This window comes from Suricata suricatta, chromosome 2, assembly GCF_006229205.1.
Source record: "Suricata suricatta isolate VVHF042 chromosome 2, meerkat_22Aug2017_6uvM2_HiC, whole genome shotgun sequence".
NCBI classification, from domain to species: Eukaryota; Metazoa; Chordata; class Mammalia; order Carnivora; family Herpestidae; genus Suricata; species Suricata suricatta.
In genome coordinates, this window is record NC_043701.1 from 138,019,923 (window position 1) to 138,046,458 (window position 26,536).

Consider the following 26,536-nt stretch of genomic DNA (forward strand, 5'->3'; position numbering starts at 1 on the left):
GGCAGTGAGAAAGAATGAAATATGGACATTTGTAGGAAAGTGGATGGACCTTGAGGGTGTCATGCTAAGTGAAATAAGTCAGGCAGAGAAGGACAGATACGATATGTTGTCACTCATAAGTCTAACAGGAGAAACCTAATAGGAGACCATGGAATGGAAAAGGGGAGGGGAGAAAGAGTTGGGGAGTGAGGGAGTGAGGCAAATCATGAGAGACTTTTGAATGCTGAGAACAAACTGAGGGCTGAAGAGGGAGGGGGGAGGAGAAGGGGGGGTGATGGTCATGGAGGGGGGCACTTGTGGGGAAGAGCACTGGGTGTTATATGGAAGCCAACTTGGTAATAAACTATTAATAAAACAAATAAATAAAAATAAAAATAAAAACATTATTAACTTCTTATAAAAAATAAAAATAAAAAATAAAAACGTATAATGGATATGTTTTACAAAAGGAGAGAAAATGGAATATTTAAAATGCTCAATTTAAACCACAAGAGGTAGAAAAAAGTTAAGACAAAAATATAAATAAAGAAGGGAGGCTTTTCATGTATGGGAGCAGGTATATATGGGAAATGTTTGTAGATTTCCTCATAATTTTGCCGTGAACTTAAAACTGCCCTAAAAACTCAGTTTCTTTAAAAATTAAGCTATAAAACAGCTGATAAATCTTTATTTCTATATATTTACATGGAAATTCCAAAATAATTTCCACTCAATGTTTATTGACAATAAAAGCATTTAATAAAAAAAAAAACTAACAAGAGGAGCGGAGGAATGATCTCTAGTCTCTGACTCTAATCTCTTGACTCTTAAGCCAGTCAATGGAAACTCCTCAGACCTTTTAGCGAGAACAGAAAATGTGCCCAGTAACAGTTTATTCACCTTTGATATCTTGGGACAGTTTGCTATGAGAACAACCAAGGCTCTTGCACTGTTTTTCACTTTTCAGGGACTGTATTTGAAATAGGGCATCTTGATCTAAAGGGAGACTCTGAAAATAGGACTTTAATTGGCCCAGCTGTCCCCAGTGTGCTTGGAGCCAGATGCTGTAGTTGATCAGCAGGGAGGACTCATGTTTGATCACCAATGCTGGTCAAGACAGGTGTTCTGAATGAAGCAACTCTTTAATGCTCCACTGTCAGGGCTGAACATTTCTGCAAGGAGAGCCCCTATTACAGCAAGATTCTTTCACTGTTCTGACTTACGGAAGCAATGGTTCCCAAAGTGTGGTCCCATACCAGCTGCATCAGCATCACCTGGGAGCTGGAGAGAAATGCAAATTCTCAAGCCCAGCCAGACCTACTGAATCAAGCTGTTTTACCAAGATGCTCTAGATGATTCTGATGATGCTGACATTTGGGAATCATTGCTATAAAGTGTTGCCCATATGGAGAAACTCTATGATTTGAGTCAGTCCTACCAGAGCTAGCAAGTGTTTGCAGCATGCCCGCTAACTAACTAAAAGGCTGTGGTTCTATCCAGCAAGGCCAGGGCCAGAGCAATGCAAGCAAAGAGTCTACGTACAGAATTTAAGGAGGCACCTCATTTGGCTCACCCTAGTCCTGGACCTCTTATCCAAGTGGATAATTACAGGACTGATGAAAAAAACATATCCAGGTTGTCCACCCTGACTCTCTATGACTCTCTGGAACCTGAAGCATTGTGTCACTTGATGGAGTTCCCAACCTGGATGCCACACCCATATTCTCTCTCTTGCTTACCTCTACTCCCATGAGCTAATCAGCAAATAAGCGAACATAAAAAGGTAAATAAAATATGAGTCCTGTAAATCAAAAAAATAATTCTGTTTTCTAGTCTCCTTTCTCTTCATTTCTTCTTTCACTCCATGAAAGACAAGGCAGTTAGTAACGAAGTCCTTGAATGCCATGTTCAAGAATGACAGATCATGCAAGTGAGTCTGATCATGCTGAAGAGGGTCTCAGTTGGACCTCCTCAAAAAGGCTCCTATTTATGCCGAACACCATAAATAACCTGCCTCATTCTGGGCTGCGTTTCATTTCTGGGTGGATACTATTTCCTGTTATGTTTCAAGGATACTGACTTTTGGTTCAAGTTCCTACCTTGGCTCATCCTTCAACACTGCCTCCACCCTCCTGTGTAATGGGCATCTCTCCTGAGACACAGCTGCCCCCATGTCCCGCCCCCCCCCACCAACCAACACCCATCTCCCATGTGATGGCCATCCCCGCAGCCACCTTGATAAAGCCTTTGAGCCTAACCACTCTGCCCAAACTGAAGTCCCTTTCTACTTCTCTGCATCTATCTACATAAATTTTTTCCCTGCCTAACAAGTAAACAGTCAAGAGCTACTGCCACCCAATGTCATCCCTTGTTAGGCAGCCACCACTCTAAAAGTAAGAAGGAAATTATTGCCTTTATGTCTGGGAGACAACCTGGGAAGACTGACAGATTCCTCAGTCCTAGAGGAGAGCATTCAAGATGCTCTCAAAATGAGAGGACGGGATAATGACCCTCTGCTGAGCATGCAACTTGTCCAGAGACCTGTGTCAAATCCACCCAAGCCCTGGTATGATGAGCCTCACTATTTCTTTCTTCTCCAGTCCCGTGGGGGTCTGTCACTTGCTATTTGTGCATTCAGAGGTGGATTTTCTTGGCTAAGCTGTCCCTGCCTTCCTTCTTTATTCTGCCCAGTTGGAAAGGACAGTGAGAGTGGCATTCTGTCCCCAACTCAGACCCGGCTCAGGACATTTTGCCATTTGTTATTACTAGAACCACTCAAGTTGGCAGTGCTCACCAAAGACCCTATGAAAGGTATGAGTTGAAAGAGAGAAATGGGTCTTAACAAGCAGATGAGTTTATTTCACTTGATGATCAGTAAATGCCCAAGAGGATAATCTGTTTTCCTCAAATCATATTTCCCCTTCTATTCAGCAAACTGATCTCTTAATATTTTCTGGGTCTTGGGACATGAGCTCCCCTCACCTGTTCAATTTCACTGTTTTCAGTATTGCCAATTACTCGTGCTGGCCTGGCTGCAGGCCATCTCTTCAGCAAATTGTCTACCCAACACATCCTGCATGAATCGTCATGGCTCATGGCTCCTCTATCTTACTCCTCCAAGTTTCCTAGGTCCTGGAGAAGCAAGTGTAACATGGACTCATGTCAGGAATGATGTGTGTCGTTCTTGGGAAGAGTGTGACCCACTTCTGGTCCACTATTCTACAGGAGACCCTAAGTGGTTTGGCACCCAAAGGACCTTGGCAGAGGCTGGGGCTGGCTGGGCTTTCTCTTCACACCTCTTTCTATTTCTGTAACTTGTGTCTCCAGAAGGCTGCCCTGATGGAGAGTGCTAAACTTCTCCTTATGCTGCCACCAGTGATCCTCCCTAACACTGCCTCCTCAAGAACTTGCAAGGGATTCCCAATGCCTATGATAGTCAAAGGTCTTCATGAGTGGGTGTGACAATATTCTCATACTTACAACTCCAATTATGACACCCCAGGGACCCCTGGCTCCAACCACACCAAGCCTCTTACATTAGCCTGAGCATTCTCCTTATTTCCTCCATTGTATAGAAGAGTGAAAGAGTTCATAATATGGGCTTAGAAGCTAAACTACATGGGTTCAATCTTCCTAATTTGGGAAGATGCACCAGATTCACTAGACTTTACATCTCTGTTACTCAGCTTCTGTATCAGTAAAATGGGGGAAACTGCAATTGCTACTCATGGAGTTATAGTTAGGACTCAGTGTGTTCACAGGCATAACACTCTTGGAATGATGCCTGGCATCCAGTAAACAATGAACAAGGGTAGGTACTGGTATTACTAGAGAATTCTCCTCATCACCCAGGGCTAGGTTTAAATAAACCCTTCTTCACAAACCAGCCTCAGCCTTCCAAACCAGAGGCGAAGGCACTTATTTCTGTTCTCACGGCCTATGCTAGTCTATCTCCAATTTGCCATATATGCTTGTCTGTCTCCTACATTAAACTGTGATCGTTTTGAAGACAGAGGCCTACTCTAACCCATCTTACCTTACACTCCTCAAAGACTTTCTACCGCCTTGAATATTAGGGTTTCCATAAACATTTGCTGGATGAGAATTAATCTGAGAAAAGGAATAGAAATGGAGGGCTGAAATGCACAGCGTTTTTGGGTCCCATTTGAGAATACAGTGCAAGAGCCCAGACATTTACTCTCTACTGCCTGCCCAATGGAGAAATATTCCTCAGATCCGACAGCATTTGTGAATACAACTGTGTGAAGGTGGCTGTGGAAAGAACTGATTATGATTGTAAGCTGGGCAGGGATTGAGGGAATCCACGAATCTGCTTCAACTGTAGTCAAAATGGTGCCCAATGTGCCTTTTTTCCCCCCTAGAGAATCTTTCTAGAGAGCTTTCATTTGATGTTCAGCGGGGTCTGTGAGACCCCCAAATTCAGAACACTTGACTTAGTTACCCAGAGACACTGTTCTTGCCCTCTACGGCCTTGCAATGGAAGGAAAACACAGCTCTCCTCCCAAGGACGGACTCACTAGCAGGGACAGGTGGGCCCAGAATGTCGGGTTTTAAAGGGAAACTAGGAGAGGTTCCTTAAATTATTCCATGTTAAGAGACCAACAAGGAAGGCAAATAACAAGAATCTAGGAAACACCACGGCCTGCTCCTCCTTCAGGGGACGTGAAGCCAAAGGTTATCTGTCATGACACAGGAATCCCTGGCTTGGAGCACAGACAGTTGCCATTTGGCTCAGTCTGGCTGCAAGAGTTGTTGTCTGTCAGGGTGACTAAAAAACATAGTGCATCAGGATCCAGACACACAAAACAAGGCTGTTCACCTAATGACTGTGCCGAGAGTTAAGGGACCCTAAAAAACCAGGGTAAGTCTGGTCCCAGAACAAAGGGGAGACAAAGACCATTAGCGCAGAGTCCCGGCAGCATTTGATGATGGTGGATGGCTTGCAAGAAACCCTCGTGCAGGAACCAGTTTTATTTGCAGAAGCCACAGTGGTCAATTAAAGCCCATCCTAGTCCACTCTGGGCTCTTCAGTTTCTCTTGGAGCTGTTCCTATCACTGTCCATAGGCCACTAAAACCTTTCCACGTTCAGAATGATTGATCCTGCCCAAACAAGCAAGCCACAAACTCATGTCGAAAAACCCACTTCAAATAAGTCATTAGCTTCCTTTATGGATTTTTCGGGTCATAAGGAACAGGACCTAGGAGTCCTATCTTCTGCAGAAGAGAAAGGGAGTATTTGAAGAGGTTAGGGACACCTGGAGAAGCCACCAGCTGCCGCATGAGCCCCTCTCTTGCTTTTCAGTCAACCTGAGACATATAACAGAAACAGGTGCTGGCAACCTCACAGTGCCAGGTATTCAAACCAAACAGACCTGCCCGTGGGCTCTCCATTCACATGTCAGAAGTGAAGGGAAAACAAGGGCTCAGCACCCTGCCTTTGCTTCCAGAGCACTTGGGACACAGAAAGTCATGGTCAGGAAGGAACGTCTAAGACGTTCCAACTCCTCATGGGACAGGGCGTTCCAGCTGAGCTGCAATCGAGACCGCTGTGGGCAGGGGGCGTCAGGCAGTAGCTGTGGCCATAGCGGTAGCCCAAAGGCACCAATACCAGAAACCCAAGTTCTGCAGCTTGGCAAGCTCCGGCTCACCGCCTGACCCACGTTTAGCAATTCTGATGTACCACGGAGCAGACAGCTCCAGCCCAGGATGACTGCTCCCTCAGCCCCTCTCCAACAGGCAATGAAAGCAAGACCCACTTTGAAAATTCTCCCCCATCATGCAAACTGACATAGGCATGCTTTTCAAAAACCCACAGCCAATCTGTTGATCATTACTTATTTACAAAGGCCTTCGGGCAGAAAGTCCTGTAAAAACCATGCTTGATACGGTATACACTAGCTTTTTCTGCTTGTGGAAAAAAAAGTCCCCCCAAGGCTACCTCAAACCATCACTTTCTATTGCACATAAAATGTAGCGTGTAACACTAAAGTATTTAATATATATGGTATAATATATCTACAGGAAAGGCATTTGTGTAGAAGTATGTTACCCCGGATTTGGTAATTTGATGTTTTGCTGAAGGCTACGACTTAAAACAGCTTCCACCTCGTACAGAAGACCTGTCATCTTGGTACCCAAGAGCCAACAGAATAAAGAAGTACCCTTAAGCAGCAAAACTTTGACACAGCTTTGAAGCATATGAAAACAGTATAACGCCTCAGAATTATTATTACTCAAGATCAAAGAAATGAGCCATACTTTACATAGCAAACAGGGACAGGGAATTTGGCTCCAAAGGTTTCAGATTTTTCAGACTTCTCTTTATTTATTTATTTGCTTCTCTAAATTTAGGCAAAAGAAAGCGCCTGGGCTTTTCTCTACTTTAAATGGAGAAAACTATTAGCATTAGATAGGGCGATTACCTGACGGTGAGTAAATAGGAAATGATTGGTAGCATGACAACTGGCATCATAAAAATGAGAAGCTTGGCAGTTGGTGCATTTCATTGCTCCTCATAAACTGTAAACAAGCATGTAAATCAGCAACACCCCAGCAAGATTGAGCGACTGGGCAGGCAGAGGACTGGTAAGGAAACATTTGACAGGAAGAGATGATCATCACAGAAGAGGACATGGGGCTGAGGGCATCTTCCGTGGGAGCCTGTGTCCTTGACCACATGGAGGACTGCCACGTCTACGTCCTAGAAGGGTGGACGTGGACAGCCAGGAAGATGTGAGTGAACGGAGGGAGGGAAAGGCAGGGGGAAATGGCCATGATTTGATTTCAGTAATCAAAGGGAGGAGAACAGCCAATGGCAATGAACGGAAGAAAGACACATCAAGATGGTAGGTATTTCCACGGCAGTAATCATTCAGGGGTCACTCCTGTTTCATCACTGGGGTGTTGGAGAGCTGGGATGTTGGAGGAAATAAGCACAGGATTGGCAGACAAATCAAAGACAACCCGGATAAATGACAGAAGAGGCCCAGAAGAGAAACCTGCAGAAGTCTGTTGAAATCTGCCTTTGCCAAGAGGAAGCCACAGTCAAGATAGAAAGAAGGACAGGAAGGAAGGAAGGGGGAAAGGGAGGAAGGAAGGAAGAGAGGAAGAGAGGAAGTGAGGAGCAAAGGAAGGAAGGAAGGAGGGAAGGAAGGAAGGAAGGGAGGAAGAAGACAGAGAATGAGTACACACACGCTGTATTTCATAATTAATACTGCTTTTAGCCTGAGCCGAACTGGATTACTTTTGAACTTTGCTTTGGCAAGTCCACAGATTATTAGACTTTTTTATCAGTCAAAATCAATTAACAGAAATTTGATTTCAATCGACAGGATAAAAGGAAGGTAATCTTCAGGTTCATTTTTGATTGTGATGATACATCTCACATATGGCCTTAAGTACAGAAAACAGTCCTCGGAGGGACTCCAGCAGAAAGAGACTTGCCGGAGGCAAACTAACCACATGAGTTCCTCTGATTGGTTGCCGCCGTCATTAGTGCCACTGCTGTTTAGGAACTACACATAGACAGGACATGGTGACAGCTAAGACTTTAAAGCCTATGTATTTTTCAAACAGCTTTTCAAACTGTTTTTCATGACAGAATTTTTTCAGCTCTATCATTAACTGCTGACAAGCTGACAGAATAAATACTCCAGCCTTTAAGAAGCCACCTAACGATCGGTCCCCTCCCCCGCTGCCTCATGCTTGCTGAGGAGGGGGGGCTCCAGGCCTGGGCAGGGCGGGGAGGGGGCCGGGAGAGGAGGAGAAGGAGCTCAAGGGGACCCGTGTGGCCCGGGGCCCCTCTTACCTCATCAGCTTGGGTGAGGTGCTTGGCGAGTTCCGCATGCCTCCGTTCCGCTGCTTTTTTTTGGGGGACAGTGTTGATGGTGGCTCATCTTCAACTGGAAATATAGGCAACTCATGAGATTACGAACAGTTTGAGGGCAGACTATGAAATACAGGCAAGCTATCAAAGGACACACACTCACGGCTCAGTCACTCACTAGGAATTCATGGCTGTCTTTTAGGACCCAGTGACAAAGACCAAATGTGTTAGTCAAAGAGACCGGCTTAGAAAAGGTGAAATCATCACCCCTTACTTAACACTGCAGCCTTTGAACATGCACTTGATATGGACTAAACCAGTTTGTAAAAGCGCTACCATAAGAAAGGAAAGAAATCATGATTTATCTGTATATACAATATATCATATATATGGGAACACTCAATCGTTTTTCATAGAGTTAATTTTTAGTTACTTTGCTGACTGATCGAATGGGTTTTCTCAGAACCAAAATCAGAAATAAAGCTGTATGGAAAAGAGCAGCATTGTAGCTGCCAGCCAGCTGATTCTAAAAATGAACCAACGTAGCTGGTGCCTAATCCCAGCACACCAGAGGAAGAGCCTTGGAGAGAGGCAAGGATTTGAGGCCGTGACAGCCAATGTTTCAATCAGTCAGGGCTGGGAACATTGATGCATGCTGGCTCAAGGATCCATAGCCCATCTCGGCTCTTATCCCTGTACCTCCCTCAAGGGAGAGCATGTGGGGTCGTGCACACAGGATCCTTTCTTAACTCATTAAGACTGGGCTGTGAGGTTGGAGAACAGCCAGAGAAGAGCACCTGCATGAAGGAGGAGGTATGCCACTGAAGGGGATCTCGGGTGATGCAGTGGGGGACCGGGAGGGAGGGCAGCATACGGGGTCAGAAACCAAAGGCTGTTTTCCAAATGTCTAAACTACACAGACCGCTAAGCAATATGAAGGTTCGCTCACAAACAACACAGCGCACTCTACTGCTTTTGCCCAAAGACACCGCTAATAAGCTTTATAGATGTATTAGCCTGCATCATGCTTCTTTTTAAGAGAGCTGCTTGATAATTAGCAGACGCGCACCCAGCCTGTCACCCACGGGCATCAGCGGCAAAAGTCTAGCCCTCCTCTCCCCACCCCCACAATTCAGGCTGAAGCTGTAATGTCAAGAAGGAAAAATTGGATCCTTGGATTCTTAGAGTTGACTGCAACACAGAAGCACCCTTGAAACTCGGAATGCACGGCAGTTACCTTAAAGCTAAGAAGAGAAATATTAGCAGTGATGACACCAAAAGAAGTTGACATATGTTAATGGGGTGTAAGTCTTAGGTGGGAGAAGGGGAATGCCATCTCAGCTACTTGGAGATGCCCAGGAAGACCCATATCAGGACATGCATTATATGGTACTTCCCTGAAAACCCTAAATAAATTTAGTGTGTTACCATATATGGTTCCAAGGGATCATAATAATCCAACTATCTTCCAAACCTGCTTCAGAGTATCCCATTTGGTAGATTCCCCTAATCCACTGTTAGTCTGGGGTCATCTATATTCTGGCTGACACATGGAAAGGGAGCAAGAATGTGGTCTGAGGTGAGAGCGATTCCAGAAAGCAAGGAAGCCCCTACAAATGCCCACAGCCCGCTCCTCCCAGCAGCTGCCCCCCCCCACCCGCTCCCCCTGAGGCCCAGGCTCAGGCTGCGACCCTATCAGTCACTTAGGGCTCCAGGCAGGAACTATGTGGCTGGGAATGATATCGCATCTTATCAGAAATGAGTATCCACAGCAAATCACACAGAGACTAAACAGCACTTAAAAGATTAAAGGAAATAAATACAAGCCACATAAATGGTATTGAAAAAAATCACTTAGAGTTGATACGCATCTCTCGGCAAGCAAACAGGCACTCTGAGCTTGACCTGAATTCATCTTCCTTTCACAGGACAGGAGACCAGGCATCCCAGGTTAATAATGGGGTAGAAAGGCAGTGAGAGAGAGAGAGAGGTGTGTGTCTGAGTATACTTTGGCATTTTCCCCATCTGACGATGGGGTGGAAAGTCTTGCACTGATTCCACCCATAATACAAGGCCACCTTTTAATACGGACTGCTTGCAATTGTACTGTGTTCAAGGTGACCTAGATTAATTAAGTCACAGGACAGACTAAAATAATGTGTGTGCATGTGAGTGGCTCTAGTATCGGTGAGAGTCCTTTCCTTCTCTATCACACAGTCCTCCTTAGGCTTAGAGTGACATATCTAGAAAGGACTTAGCTTCATTCAAGGCCACCAGATGTTGTCACAGTTTTACCCAGTTTATACACTGAGTCTGTTTCAGTTAAGACCTGAACAGAAGTCACACTCATTGGCGTTTCTGGTGGATTCCTTTGCTTAACTATTGTTTGCCCATTTGCCTTGGACGGATAATGAATAACTCGCTTTGGTTAAGCGTGGGTTACCCTTGCACCTTGTCCCTGTTTGTTTACCTGCAGTGATCTTCAGATGGAAGCCTTGTAAGTTAATACCTGTTACCCAGCTCCAGGGAGACACTTCATTCTAGTGCTAAAATTATGCCTCCTTTTATGCAAGGAAACTATTTATTTTCATTGCAACTCAGAAAGATCATCCATCATAATCATGCTGCATTTAAACTGGGATTTGTTCTCTTAAATGAAACTCATGTTCAAAGGTTTCCTTTTGCACGCACAGGCGTAGAAATGCAGATCTGTTCCCTGAAGAAATGGGGGGAAAATGTCTTCAGCTTAAATATATGAACGTTGGGTAATGGAGACCATTACATATGGCGTAGGTCCCACGGGAGACGCAGTGATAACTTCCTTCTCATAAGTAGGTTATAAACCATATTTAATTATTAGCCTTTATATGGATTCTATCAATTTCTGCATATTTAAGGCAAGCAGACCTAGAAAAACTTTTAGTTAAGCTATAAAATATAATTTTCATTTCATGGCTTCTGTGACTACATGAAAGGAATAAAAATTGAATTAAAAAGAAGACTTAAATTTACTTACATTCATGAGAGACAAATGTATTAAAGTACTTGGCCAGTACCTCAAGCCAATGCACATTTTCAGGCTCCCACTTAGCCTGCTTTTTGACTAATTACAATACACCTCCGTCTCTAGCATTTTCACCTGCATGAGGCTGTGGAAGCGCATGAAGATATGATCTCTGAAAGGAACCTGACTTACCAGCTTCTTTATAACACAAACAAGTTCAGGAATCTGATGTGGAATTTTTATAGGAGCTGAACTCCATCCAGTCTCCAAGTCCTCATAAAATTCAAGGGCTTGTTTTTGCACATCCCTAAGTATAACACTTAATGTGCTGTTGTAACTTCCCAGCGCTCACTTGTCTAATAGGCACTGAATCTAACAGTTTTACAGTTTGGGAAGACTCAGTGCTAGAAAAATGTCAGGCAAGTCTAATGAGGCTTCAGATCCCTTGGTTGGCGCTAGAGTTTAATTTAAAGTTACAATGATTTTTTAACATGTTTGCTTATACTTGACTAAAGAGGATTCATTATTTCAATGACATAACCTCCAGACAATGTTCTGGGAATTGATTTAAGATGTGGTGGTAATTCCAACAGCTTTAATGCAGAGTCGAACATCTGTAACAACATTTTACTCGACTCTTCATCGGCATTCTGTTTTCAAGGAAAAGCAAGGCAACATCTTCCAGACACACTGGCCAGAACTCTGGGCTTATTTCAAGATGATCCTCTATTTTACTGAGTTTTATTTTAAAAAGAAATCTCTTTTTTTATTGGCCTAGCCAGCTTGCAGTCACTGTGTCAGGGGTACCAATGCCTCTTTGTGGGCCTTTGGAGGGAAATGGGGTCAGGATTCCACCTTTCAGCCTTCCCAAATAACCCAGTGCGGACATGTGATGGGTCCTACGCTTCGCTCCAGCCTGGGGCACACTCCTTCTTCCCTATTTCCCCAACAGGGTGTAGGGGGATGAGGTCCTTTGACACTTAAAGGTGAATTTGTTGGCTGGAGTTAAAAAACAGTTCAAAGCAAATAAATTCGGAACTGCGATAAAAGGCAAACAACCCGTAAACATGAGTCAACTGGCTATCTCCATTACGTTATGAATCGCCACATCTGGAGGAACCCACATCTGCACACACTTAGCAGGTCATTAGTAATGTCATATTCACACTGGAATCACTCAGAGTGAGCGGCATGCACAGTGGCTTGAACACAAAGGCATCGAGCTAACAGGGCTTCCCACTAAAGTCTTGAGCAAGCTGCTAGTTTGGGGGCAGGGTCACTTTAATTGTTATTTATTGTTTTCTACGGTTTTTGTCTTTGGTATTTTGCTGCCTGACAAGCAGAAGGCATGCTGAAATCAACAATAGTACATCTTTCTTCTTCAGCTGAGCTCAGCAGGTTAAGATAGAACACTGAGGGGTGCAGTTATTAAAATAGGGACAAGCTCCGGAGCTCCTTCACCTGGCTCGGTCACAAGCTGCGAATTGTGACCTGTGTCCTTGAACTCAAATGGGTCTTTGGGATAGCGCGATCTAGCTGCAACCTTGACTGCCAAACAATAACGAGAAAAGAAAACGGAAATGAATCCTTTGCAAAATTTTTCATTAGGAAAGTTCCAAACGTGTTTTAACATTAAATAGAATGATAGCTTTAAATAAAAAGGGAAGTTTCGTCCTCACAGCTGAACTGCAGTTTTTCTTTTTCTTCTCTCTTACCCCGATGGCTTCTTGAAATTCTTTTTGCTGTGTTTTTGCCATCAATGTCAGAAGGGATCATATGTCAGAAAACAATCTTGTTTGTGAAATAATTTCCAAAAACCTACAGAGTACCCTACTCCCCTATGACATACACAGACACTGAAAACTCAGTTTAGCAGCAAGACCAGACCCATTATTTCCTGAAGTCCGCTAGAATGCATTCTACTGAATAATCATTATATTGCAAGTCATCTATCCTGCTCTTAAAGTATCATTTTCATCCCACACTGCAGGCTTGGTCACTTGGTTGTGATTGCTGCCTAACTTATATTAAATGCCATGGGTTTGCCACGCCCAAGACAGAAGGATATATAGCATCTCTTTGTGTCATGAGTGACAAAAAACCCCCAAAAGTGGGTGCATGTTTTCCATCTTCCAGGATACGAATCTTGTTTTACTAAAACTGAGATTTGATCAAAAAGAATGAGATCTTACCATTTGCAACAATGCGGATGGAACTAGAGTCTACTATGCTCAGCAAAATAAGTCAGAGAAGGACAAATATCGTACGATTTTACACATATGTGGAATTTAAGAAACAAAACAGATGAACATAGAGGAAGGGAAAGAAAAATCCGATAAAAACAGAGAGGGAGGCTAACCGTAAGAGATTCTTAAACAGAGAACAAACTGAGGTTCGCCAGAGGGAAGTGGGTAGGGGATGGGCTAGATGGGTGATGGGCACCGAGGAGGGCACTTGCTGGGATGAGCCCTGCGTGTTGTATGTAAGTCATGAATTGCAGTTCTACTCCTGAAACCAATGCTACGCTGTATGTTAACTGACTTGAATTTAAATAAAGCTCTTAAGAAAAGGAAAGTAGGAAATTTTGCTTCTGGTATGTGTCTAATTTTGAGGATGGGGTAGAGATGGGAAAGAGAAGAATAGAGGCTGGCAAAATAAAGGTGGGGGGTTAGCAGACTTAAAGTGTATATTTTATTTTATTTTTAAGGCTTACTTATTTTTGAGAGAGAGAGACAGACAGACCATGAGCAGGGGAGGGGAAGAGACACAGAGTCAGAAGCAGGCTCCAGGCTATGAACTGTCAGCACAGAGCCCGATGCGGGGCTCGAACACCCTAGCTGTGAGATCATGACCTGATCCAAAGTCGGATGCTTAACTGACTGAGCTACCCAGACACTCCTTAAAGTGTGTATTTTAAATTTAAGACTTTACAGTAAAAATAAACATTTGGTATAGGTAAAAAAATGAAATTAAAAAAGACTGAGGGTAAGGAGAGAGGGCGAAATTGCCAGATGAGGGACGTTAACAGTGTGCTTCCCACTTTCTGTATGTTTACCAAACTTTCTCCCCAAGAAAAAATCATGTTAAGTTACAGTAATACAGTCATTTCCCAACAGGTCATTCACAATGGACAAAATTCCTAAGTTGACCCGACCTCTCTCTAACATAATGGAAAGCCTGACTTTCACCAGAAAATCAAGGTCTTACAAGACTGCCATGGAAGAGCAATCCCTGGACAGGAGCACAGAATGGCCCGTGCTTTCTGGAAGGATGTCTCCTGTCTTGTAATCATAGACTACCAGAACCCTGGCTGCCTCTCACACAAACCAGACTAGTGAGAAGGTGCAGATGTCTCCAGAAGCAATGAAGGAAAACAACAAGAACAACAAATGCCTGATAGATAATCCACATTGTGAGTTTGGTTTTATAATTGCTGGAAAGGAGCACTTGACTGTTGGTTCAGAATGAATCCAATAAGTGGGAAATGTCATGTGCCCATCAATGAGTTTGAGCCACTAAGGAGGCTAGGACACAGTGAGGTAGGCATCGGAGCCAAGTTCTAAGCCTAGAGAGGGTCATGAGCAGGTCAAAATCAGAACATCAGAGAGTTAACGTGGATAATGTCCTTGAAATGAGAATTTCTGGTCTGAAAACCATGGCATGACATACATCCCCCACAAAATTGGTGAACATGTTGCAGTATTATTGATAAGACCAGTCCATAAGCCCATTTTTTGAAAGATCATGGAGAATATTAATATACAGATTATGAAAAGATGAAGGACACTGCCTCTCAAAATCAATGCCAACAATAATGATAATATCTCCAACATATATGTAATTCTCTATAATTGAACAATCACTTTACCATTTACATTATCAGGCAGGATAATTTCACAACTTCTAGTTGAGAAATAGGGAATACATTTACTTGGAAAATCTAGAGGATGTGGGCTGAAAATAACACACTAACCTGTCATTATGTAAAATGAGGACCGAAAGGATCTCCAGGTGGCCCTGCGGCCCCAGCACAGGAGCACCTGTCCCCAGGTAAGTTGAGGGGGCAGGGAGGGGAGGTTTGTTGGAGCTTTTTCATTTCTGGCTTTTGTAGAGCTAATAGGAGGATGGGGAGGGAGAAGTTAGGGAACAATAGGTTATGTAGAAGTTAATCACAGGGTGTATTTCTGGCTCTATTCACTGCCTGGGAAACCTGAATTGTGTAAGTTTGAGTCCATCAACACAGAGTAATGAAAGAATTCAGCTCCTGCATGGGAGCGAGGAAAAATACTATATAAATACACTAACAGAACCCACATGACCTGGATTGCAATGTTCTCTACGGAAACACTGCAGACCTAATGGATCCTCGAAAATCAAGCAGAGTGGATTAGATGTTACCTCCTGAACCCACGTGCCCCTCCCCCTTCTCAAACCATAAGCCTCATGTTCTATATGCATCCTGGTAGGAGTCCAACATTCATCAAAATGCCTTGTATCTAGACTCTCAGCTCGTATATCTTCGCTAAACACTTGACCCGCTGTAATAACTTGCCCAATGCTCTGCTCGGTATTTGGTACAAAATTCCTTTTGAAGATCTGGTTGCCTTTGGCTTTTCCTTTTTTTCTTGGAACAGATTGTTTCTATCATCTCAAGGGCCAAGAGAAGTCTCAAACGAAGACTTGGTGTTCGCTTCTCAGAGATAAAACCCAAAGATAAACAATGGAATTCTAAGAGCAAACACATGACTAAAATGAGAAATGCAAGAATTTCCTTGAATTAATGCTATGGAGTTTGGAGATTGGGAAGGCAGTAGAAGATGGAAGATAACTTGTACTTTGAATCAAACTGCGAAAAAAAAATATACAGGAGTCCCACAAAATACCCCCTTCTCAACTTTCCTTTCCTTCTCTCCCTATTCTTTTTTGTTTGTTTTATTTATTTTTGAGACAGAGAGAGACAGAGAGCATGAGCAGGGAGGGGCAGAGAGAGAGGAAGACACAGAATCGGAAGCAGGCTCCAGGCTCTGACCTGTCAGCACAGAGCCTGACGCGGGGCTCGAACCCACGAATGTGAGATCATGACCCGAGCCGAAGTCGGAGGCTTAACCTAGTGAGCCACCCAGGTGACCCTCTCTCCCTATTCTTTACTCTGATACCAATGAGATGCTTGTGGCTTTAAAGCCAAAAAAGTGTATTTGCCTCCTTTCTGTAGTCCTGCTGTGTGCAGTACCTGTTCGTGGGGGACAAGTTTCAGAGTAGGGATGAGACTTGCTAAATCCCTGGTACTTAGGGCTACTTTCTTTCTTCTTATATTTCTCAAGTTCCAGGGTCAGCATACTGTAGTCTGGAACACGTTTTTGTGTAGTCCATAAGCTAAAAATGTTTTTACATTTTTAAATGGTTGGGTGAAAATCTATGAAGGATGATATTTTATAACACATTAAAATGATAGGAAACTTGGGGCACCTGGGTGGCTCCGTTGGTTAAGCATCCAACTTCATGAGATTGAGCCCCACGTTGGGCTCTGTGCTGACAGCTCGGAGCCTGAAGCCTGCTTTGGATTCTGTGTCTCCCTCTTTCTCTGCTCTTCTCCCACTCATGCTCTGACTTTCTCTCTTAAAAATAAATAAACACTAAAAAAATAAAAACTAAAATAAAATGATAGGAAACTCAAATTTCCATGGCTAAAAATGAAATTTTATTGGAGCACGGCCACAGTCGTTCATTTACTTATTGTCTGTGGCTGTTTTCGCTGTACAACAGAGTTGAGTAGTCGCCATAGAGATCTGGTGGCCTGCAAAGGCTGAGATGTTGACTAGTCAGCCCTTGATAGGAAACGTTTGCTGATCTCCACTCTCATTTATCTTCTTTTTCCTAGCCATCCAGTTTTCAAAGATGATAATGTGCTTCCCCATAGGCCAAGATGGCCAAACAACAAAGGAACACACATGGAGTCCACTTCCAGTGCAGATCTGGGGTAAGTCGGGAGGAACAGATTTGGGGGAAGTCAGGAGAGCAGTTCGAACGTCCCTGCTATCCCACCTGCTAGGGGTCTGGCTGGTCCCCTTGCATTTGGGGAAACCAGTCAGGTGAGTTTCCCGTTTTCCAACTTGAGTGAAGTCAGATTCACCAACCCTGCACTTTGAGCATCACCACGCCCACCACGAGCGATTCCTTGAAGCTGTCAGTATGTGCTGCGAGTCCACCCCGCGAGAGCCGGCACAAGACAACAGATTAACCATTAGACTAGATATGTCGAAAATATACAGCTTCACCCTTTCCCCGGCTAGCTCAGAGCGATATAGAGATGATTATTTCAACCGTCAGCTGCCGCATAGATTTAAACCCCTGCACAATAACTCCTGGATTCATCTGCCCCTTGTCAAACTTGCACGGCTTTAGTTGGAGGATACATGGTGTGGCAGTTTCACTGTGAATCCAGAATGATCCAGACGGCTGCTGTCTCTTTGTTAACAGGAAGCCAAACTGATGAGTTTGTAATGCATTTCTTATCAAAGGTAGTTTCAGAGAAGAAAATGTGCCCCATCAGTTTGGTTGGAATTTCACAGACAGTAGATTACGGGCTTAATCAGAACATCTCTGTTATTTTCATGGGGAAATAGACAATTCTGTATCCATCCCATTAAAATCACTTTATACTGATGAATTATGTATTTATAAATTTATAATTATCTCTGATTTTTCCCCTCCTTTCAGGATACTTAATAAAATCATCAGCTAGACCCCAGAAAACAATGGTGCTTCATAGACACGAGCATGCTAATATATTTTTTTAAGTTAATGCTGATCTTTTTGAGCTGTATGTCTAAAATGATCATAGTGAATAAAGGGATTGTAATTTTCAACTCATATGTTTAACAAAGACAAAATGGACTGTAATGGAATTTATGGAGCCTGTAAAGGAACTCTTTCTCTAATACGGTTTATTATCAAATAGATTCGGGTTTACCATAGGATAAATCAGGCCTCACTGAAATGTACTGAGAAAAAATGACTATAAGGTACTGAACACTGTTCCTGGCACATGGAAAGTGCTGCCAGTTTTTTGTTGTGCTTATTCAGTATGAAAATGCCAGCATTAAAATTGTGATTTATCCCATCTTTATTTAAAATTCTGACATTTGATTCATCATGGATTTTTTGCACTTTGAGTTCTAAGAAAAAAGATTGCACAAAGCCATCACTAATCTTGATTACTGAGATTTCTGGTGCCATCTTAAATTTGGTGCCCAGGGCAAGTACCTCACTGTCTTTCCTCCAACCCTGGCCCTGCCCTGCCCGTTTCTCGAGAGTGTTCTCAAGACCCTGCTGAGTCCGTCACCCTGCCTGTCATTACAAAGACGTTATCTTAGTCAGTATCTGCACATGTGTGTCTATACACCCCCTTGTTCAAAAGTGGGCCAGGCAAATACAAAATAAGAGTTATTCTTTTGATCACTTCATGCTGTTTGCATGAGATTGTTAAGGAAGACCCTTGCCAGAAAGGTTTCCTTGTGGATTTACAAATTGTCAGATATCCAGAGGAGTGGAGAAAAGATCATGCTGCCTCAGGAATCTGAGATTTGCCACCTGCCTGGGGTGAGAAACAGAACAGAGAGAAAGGGTCAGGTCTCTCATGGACTTAATTTCACACTTCACATCAAATTCTCCTGCTTAACACAATGTTGATTTACATTTCCACTTTGGGGTAAGTTTTTATTTGCTTATATGTTTTGACTCAGATGTTACCTTCCTTCTCTTTTTGTGTTTCTTTCCCCTAAACGGCTTCAAGCAAATATGACTGGCAGAAAACGTCCGTCATATTTTCATTTTACTATTTATGTTTTGAGGATTAATGTTTGTCCCATAATCCTGTTTGAAGATCAGCCTAGCGTCTAATTGTGGGTATGTGAAACTGTTTTCTAAACCGTAAGATGTTATGCAGATTAGGACCGTCATTATTATTAATATCACTATTATTACCAGTTCACCCATAAACACCGTATCTTCCATTGAGGCAGTTGTGACAACAGCCACCTAGAATTCTAATATGTGTTCCAGATGGTTGCACCGATACTTTCTCTGAAACTCTGATAAAGGTAAAATGCATGGGTTTTTAGTGCAAGCTAGGTATCCTCCATGGCCCGATGAAGAATGTTCTGCCAGAACACTTTAGAAATACTGTATGTTTTTAACCTTGGGAGGTAAGGACCAGTCTGGATTGTGATTTTACACTAAACACAGCATTTAGTATATTTCTTAAGGGCATAGTCACCTTCTAAAGATGCTCTTGAACCATAAAATCATTATCTGCATTCTACTATAATTTATCCTCAGACATATCCTGTGCAACATTTTAAAATGCTAGTGCATGGCGGGCCCCTTTACAGTCCACACAGAAAACAAGGTGTACAATGCAGGAGTGGGGTTGGAAGGGGTTTAGAGATAGTCTGGTCTCACTGTCTTTGGGCTCCAGACTACAGTAATATGCAGACTCAGAACCAGGGCCCAGGTCTGCTGACTTCTAATCCAGATCAATTGCTGTCAGAATTCTGCTCACCAAAGTAGCATGAGGTTACAAGTTCCTAGAGTCCAGCTACCTGCCTAAGTTCCGCCTGTGACCCTCATTACAGCTCTGATCTCGGACAAGTTACTCAACACCACAATGTCACAAGATCAGCTATTATCTCTGCTGGACAGAGGTGGACACCAGGATTTGGAGATGCTGTAGAGTTAAAAAAGAGGTAATCAGGGCCACATGCTAACAGCCTGAGGACAAAATACTGTCCGGATGTGCTCTGCCTGGCACCACCCTGCTGCTCCACAGGGCTTTATGCGTAGAGCAATCTTTAATCTGAAGATTGTCCATAAAAATATGTGTTTCTAACGTCTGTTTGAAAATCTTGCAGAAGACTGGACTCTCACTCCAGAAGGGTGAGTATCTTGTGGGGCATGAGCTCACCAGTAGGTCAAACACCCCGGTGCTGCCTACTGTACCCAAACCACATGGCAGGCACCCCTCGTTGACATGTCTGGCCCTGGTTTCAATGACACTCAGGGGCACCATCCCTGTGAGAAGGATTGCAAGGTACGGGACATCCCTATCTATATGTCAGCTGATATCGGGCTTCAAGAAGACAAAGAGCTAACACAGAGGTCTTGCAGACACACTACTGGGGCTGAATTACCTAACTTCAATGTTCTCATCTGTAAAAGGGAATCCTCCGAGTACCATTCTCACAGCGTTGCTGTGAGAATGGACTGAAAATCTAAGAAGTGCTTAGAAGAATTCCTGGCAAGCTCTGGTTAAATGTTACCCATCATTATTAGCATGGCTTTGCGTAATTAAAGTACTTAGAGCCCTCTTGGCCATTGGGTGCTTTTCTGCAATGCCAATCTGCTCTCCTTTGACTTTGTTCTGCCCAGATGGCTTCATGCTCCCTCCTCTGACCCAAGTACTGATCTGGTGACTGCGCACTACCACAGGGGGAGATCCAATACCCTCCCCATCTTTGGCTTTTGTTTGACGGCCACCTTTGTCCTGTATTTCGTACAGCCCCAAGGAACGGCTCAGGTCAAAATAATTAGTCTATGCCAAGTGTCATAAAAACAAAAAGAAAGCCAGAAAATGTTTAAATGGACCACAACTGGAGAAGGCTGGGAACACTAGAGCAATAACAAATGAAAATCAGATGGGAACGTGGAAAAACCCCACTGTTCCCTCTAAATTACAGGAAATTCTTGCTGATTGTGAGGGACTCTCTCCCTTGAATTTCAGGTGGGAGGTCACGGGATGGAGGCATGCATGTGGGCAACGGTGCAGGTCAGGAGAATGAGGGGGTAGGGGGCAGTGACTCTTTCACTATTCCTTCCCACAGGTCTTCCTTCCATCTACCTATCTATCTACCCATCAAGAAACTGGTTAGCCTGCCTCCTCCAGGAAGACTTCCGAGGCAAGATAGAACCCCTTCTTTCTTTACAAATCCCTTGGCATTTCTCAGCTCACACCCTTCTGACATCTCCTTATTATTATTTTTTTGCATTATAACTTGTTTTCCATTTCAAATATCCTATTACCCAACTAGACATATGAGCTTCTTTACTGTCGAGTTTACGAATCTCTGAATGTCTCATAGTGCTGGGCTCCTGGTAAGGTTCCTAATAAATGGGTCCTGCAGAGGAAAGAAGCACAAAGAGGAAGCCAAGTTCATCTGGGCTTCAATCAAAGGTGTGGCCTTGGAAAGACACTTCTCCTCCTGGAGGATTGGCATTCCCTAAGCACAAAGGCCTCTTCGGCCCGAATCTGTAATAGTTCTGGGATTCATGCTCTCTTCTATCACTTGACAGATACCACAGGCTCTAGCCATGGAGAGAAGGCCTCATAACTCTCCAGCCCCAAATAATAGCCAGCACTTCCTCCCAGACTCAACCCTAAAGCACTACAGAATAGGAAAACAGAACTCCTGGTCCGAGTAAAGTGTGGTCTAACTCAGTGGCTCTCAACCCAGCCTTTCAATAAAATAAACCGGAAAACTTTATGGAGCACCAATGTCTGAGTCCCACCTTAGACCCTTTGCAACAAAAATCAAAAGGGTGGGGGCTGCATATTTTTTTTTCTTGTTTTGAAGATGAGGAGAGAACCACAAGTCTAGCTGGAGAGATGATACAGTTGCTATATATATATATATATATTATATATATATATACATACATACATACAAATATATACATATATACACATTTATGGCATGAAATATACATGAAATAATTTGCATATATTACATGAAACAACTCTAGAAAGATGCTGCATGACAAGGTCAGATGAGGGTTAAAGAAATGCCTCATACCGTAAATGCTAGAAAGTGTAGGGTGGTCAGGAATAAAAAGTCAGACTTGAAACAAGGGTCGGATGGACAGAGATGTTAACCTCATTGAGCTGCATATCCTCAGAACCAAACATGGGCCCTGGAACACTGAGGTCCCCGAAGCCACGATGCTGAAGAAAGTAGGTGGCACAAGCCCGGGTGGGAAAGGCATGCTACGTGGAGGGGACAGCTTGAACAAAGGCAAGGAGATGGGAAGGTACTAAGCTAGGGAAGAAAATCTGTTTAGCTAAAGCTATTCGAGGGCATAGTCGGGAGTGTAGAGTACAAGACAGTGTACAGCTTTAAATTCTAAATGACAGAACTGTGAATATTAGATACTAATCTGAATCCTCTGAAAGTTACTTTTCCTTCATTTTATGTACTTAAATTCAAAGAGGGCAGTGTGTGCTTTACATCTAGGCAGAGTCTATCAAAACCCCCTCACTCAGCCTACTTTCTGCCCACTTCACAATTATAAGGGTCCAAAGATAAGATACACACGTGTGTGCATAAAACTAAACAGGAGAAGGAGGCCCCTGGCAGTCATCCAGTCCCCTGGGAGGTCTCATTTTTTATTCTGGAGAGTGTATCTGGCAGGACAATAAAGTTATTTATGACCTTGGAAAGGGGTCCTGTGAAACTCACAAGGCTGCTCCCTGAGAGCCTGGCCAGGTAACTCCAACCTTGACTCTGGGACAGAACTTCCTGTCTTCAACTATTTGAGACGATCCCGTCCCATCCACAAAGATGGGAAGGAAAATCATTAGGGTTTGACTTCAACAAGAAAACTGATTGTAGTCAACACTTTGAAAAACATTTTCAACAAAACTAGAGATTTCAAGTGGATTCATTGAGAAAGAAAGGTTCCTCCCCCGCGACTCCTTGGTTTCACTTAATAACACTTTAGCATTTTCTCCGTCAAAAGTATAGAAGTGCGTAAAAGAAGAATGTACATGATGTTATCTGTCCTTGACCTGCACCCTTTAGGCCAAAAGAAATTTACAAACTCAAAAAAGAAAATTCTTGCGGTGCCTGACTAGCTCACTCGGTAGACTCTTGATCTTGGGGTCATGAGATCAGCCCCACATTCAGGATAGAAATTACTTAACAAAAAAAGGAGAGGGAGAAATTCTTATTGGCTTTCCAAGATTAATCATTTTGAAATTTTAAATTAGAAAACAAGTTAATTACTTGCATTCAAAGTTCTTTATAGTCTGATAGGTGGCACTTAATACTGAATAAGACGAACAAACAAATGAGTCACCCTAGGATGTATTTTAATTCTCCCCTTCCGTAACCCAATAAATCTGTAGGTCCATATTTACACCCAAGCACACCCCATATAAAAGAAATAGTGTAGGCTTAAAAAAGAAAAAAGGGGAAAAAACCCAATAGTTTTGTCTTTAAGAAAATGAAAATAGGCTATGTATGGACAAAAGAACACCCCCAAAATAGCTTTGTTTATATGTTTGTTTTACTTCATTGATGCCCAAATTAATGAGCTGATCAGCCTTTGTGTGGATAACTTTGTTTTAAAAAGATAACCCGAAAATCTCCCGATGCTATTTGTCAGAAATTTAGTTTTGACCCAGTGAAAAAGCAACATTCTCTGGTTAACTTGGATTCTAATTAATTCTTGATGAAAGGGCATCATGATAAAATTATTTTTATATAGCACATTAATCCAGTACCTAAGCCACCTTAGTAAAAATGACCCACCGTATTCTGGTGTGGAATGAAGTCTGGGAATAAATTTGTATAGATAAGTATTAAATAAAAACGAGGACTTGTCACATAACAATAATCAGATGGTGGAGGCAATCCAGTCTTAGGGGTAAGAATCTGGCATTATATCTTTTAGAAATATAATAACATTTATTTAACTAGGATTTGTTCCAAATGAGCATTAAATCAAGCAAGGTGGATTTAAAGACATCTTAGCAATTGAGAGGTGGTTGTCTTAGTGGAGGTATATCTCCTCAACAAACAAACACACAAACTCAGTTTAAGAAATTCATTTTGGAGAAATAAAGGAATATTTGGAAAAGAAAACGCAGAAAGGGTGTGAAGGAGTGGGAGGGGAGTACCTAGACTACATCCAGGTAGAGGGCTTCATTTCTAGAAAAGCAGCGCCACCTGCTGGTCTATCTGCATTTCAAGCCCCTCTGTGGTTTGCCGGCCATCATCTATCTTGCAATCTATGCATAAATACACAGCAGTATTTCTCAGCTGCTGTTATACATAAGAATTTTATTACCAGTCGGCAGATTTCTAACATACTGGTTGCGGTTTAATAATCCTCTATTACCTGAAGTGTGGGTTATATAAAAACCTAGAATGTTAATTGTTGACAAACCAATTCTAATATGTAAAGCACTGTAAGTCACCCAGTAAATATCCAAATAAATCAAAAGGGATAGCTCTTTTTCCTCTAACAACGTGTTATTAAACAACACAACTTGATCACTTACATAAAAGTAATGTTCATGCATTTCGACGTGCTAAGAAATCAGGAAAAATGCGTTATAATCTTACTGAGAGCTTTTCCTTCGTTTACAATTTAGAGGAAAATCTTTTTGCTGTGAATATTTTTCCCTTTCTTTAAAAAAATGTACCTAAAGCAAGGTGTCATTTAGGAAATTTTCTCATGTAACAAAAGCTGAGTTATAAAGAACTAAGATTACATCTATAAAATGTTATATTTTTAAAAATGGCAATAGAGAAGTCATGGAGAATATAAGTCACCGATACTGTGAGCAGAGAAACACTACCTGTCATTTTTCAGAAAAAGATCACACAACTGTGATAGTAAAGGAACACAATAAAAGGAAGAAACAAGGATGTGATAGGTGACTCTGATTATATCTGCAAAGGAAACGGTGAAATAAATTAACACCCAAGCGCCCACGAAAGGCGTCTTGTGTATAGCTTCCCCGTGATCGTTATACAGCCGAGAAGGCTGGTGATTTTGTAAGAACAGAAGTAAGGTGTAGGCTGTGATATCTGGTGGTGGTAACTAATGACCACACAACTGACAGCTCTGATTTGATCTCTAACAGAAAAAAAAAATAAAAAGAAGAAAAGTACTCTATGGGATAGATGTATGCAAGAACGATCGCATTTTTCCACTTGAAACAAACAAACTCCAAATGGGATCAAAGGGCTCCGGCAAATGAAAAATGACAGTTCCTAAGTTGTCCTGATTTGATCTCAAGCAAAACTACCCTGCCGGTAACATTCTGGAGGAAGGGAGGAAGGCAGGGCTTGGGTAAAGGACTTGGGCCCCTTTTGGCCCAGATCCTCACACTAATATCACTAATTGGAAAATCAGCAAGAAGCAGAACTCGACTACTTATAAAGCAGTTTAGAAAAGGTGATGATGGGAAGTATCAACATGACCAGACATCAAAGATGGGTTGAGATCAAGACCATCATCAGGAAATTCTGATAGAATTTGAAAGGACAGAAATGCCATCTCTCCCCACCCTCTGTTCCCCTCTTGTTTGCTCTCCAACATCTCTTCCATCCTCCAGCAACATACTGTCCTTGTCCATGGTAGAAATGGAAAAGTCCTAAGACTCATTACTGATGAGGCCACCGACACGGGTGCTCTGTGAGACAGGTCCTATTATTATCTCCACTTTACAGATGCGGAAACAAAGGGCTAGAGAAGATCTGATACTTGCCCAAAGTCCCACGGTAGTAAGGGAGGACGTCTATTCTGTGTTCACTTAGATGAAATGAGAAGAGTAAAGATTCATACATGTGTGAGCCATTACTCTTATTATAGAAATTGGCATGCACTGAGCATCCATTTGGTGAACATATCAAAACACGACTGCTCCAGGACTGATTTCCAAAGTCTGCAGAAAACACACAAATCCCACTGCTTCCTTCCCTTTCCCTGCTCTGAGGTTCCCCAGAATTTTAGGCTTTAATTGCCAAGGAGAATCACTTAGCTCACTGCACAGTGAGATGAATGGTTTGGGAATCCCCTAGTAGATAGCTGAGAAAATACAAGAGACGTCTGCCACTCAAATACCCATCATCATCTTCACTGACAAGACCTGTGAGGCAATGGCTCTTCCAGCAACTCGCCACTTGCACATTTCATATCCATGTCCCCAGACTTCCAGGCCACACGACCTTAGCCTTTTCCTCTACCCTCTGCCTTCTTAGCAAGTTTCCTTCTGTAATTTTCACAGGGTCTCTCTACTCGGCGGGTCATCATACCTTGTTTTTCAGTAACACCTGTTTAGGGCTTTGGCTTTGAAGCATCACTGCTGGATGTGTTCTCTCGGTTGGATATGTTACCTATGTGGAAATTTACTCATCTGCACTGAAGAAATGGCCAGATTGACCTTGACAAAATGCAGGGAGCAATTCAAAGCCACTCAAAGGTAAGAGAATGCTTGGTGCAGGCTGAGAGTTCTGCAAGCAATCTGGAAAGCTCTCTGCCCCTCCTTGTCTCCAGCAGAATAAAGAGAATAATGACATTTAAGAGGAAATAGCCATGAGACATACTCAGGCTTATGATACCTTGACATGAGAAGAATTGCCATTGGGTGCTGTTGGATTTGATCTGCCTACCTTAAGTCAGAGTCCATGATTCTAACAGTCATGAGTGGACTTAAATGTTTCTCCACACTGGGGCGGACTGATGCAGCCATGTGCAAAGGGGTCCCTCTCCTCATGTTGGCCCTACCCAATGCATCAGTATTTTTGTGCCACCTGATTCATAGGAAAATGATCAGGCTCACTCAATGCAAATGTCACAAGTCCTCAATTTTCGAGGACAAATGCTCTACATATCCTTTGTATGGTGGTCTCTCTCTCCTCAT

At 42.8% G+C, this 26,536-nt stretch overlaps 1 protein-coding gene across 1 annotated transcript in view; it reads right to left on the minus strand.

The window, feature by feature from the left end:
• Positions 1-26,536, minus strand: part of KCNMA1 (potassium calcium-activated channel subfamily M alpha 1) — a 507,555-nt gene that overhangs the window by 87,722 nt on the left and 393,297 nt on the right. The window contains exon 21 of the mRNA XM_029919828.1: positions 7,809-7,902. Coding sequence (XP_029775688.1) covers positions 7,809-7,902 — 94 coding nt within the window. The remainder of the gene's footprint in view (positions 1-7,808; positions 7,903-26,536) is intronic.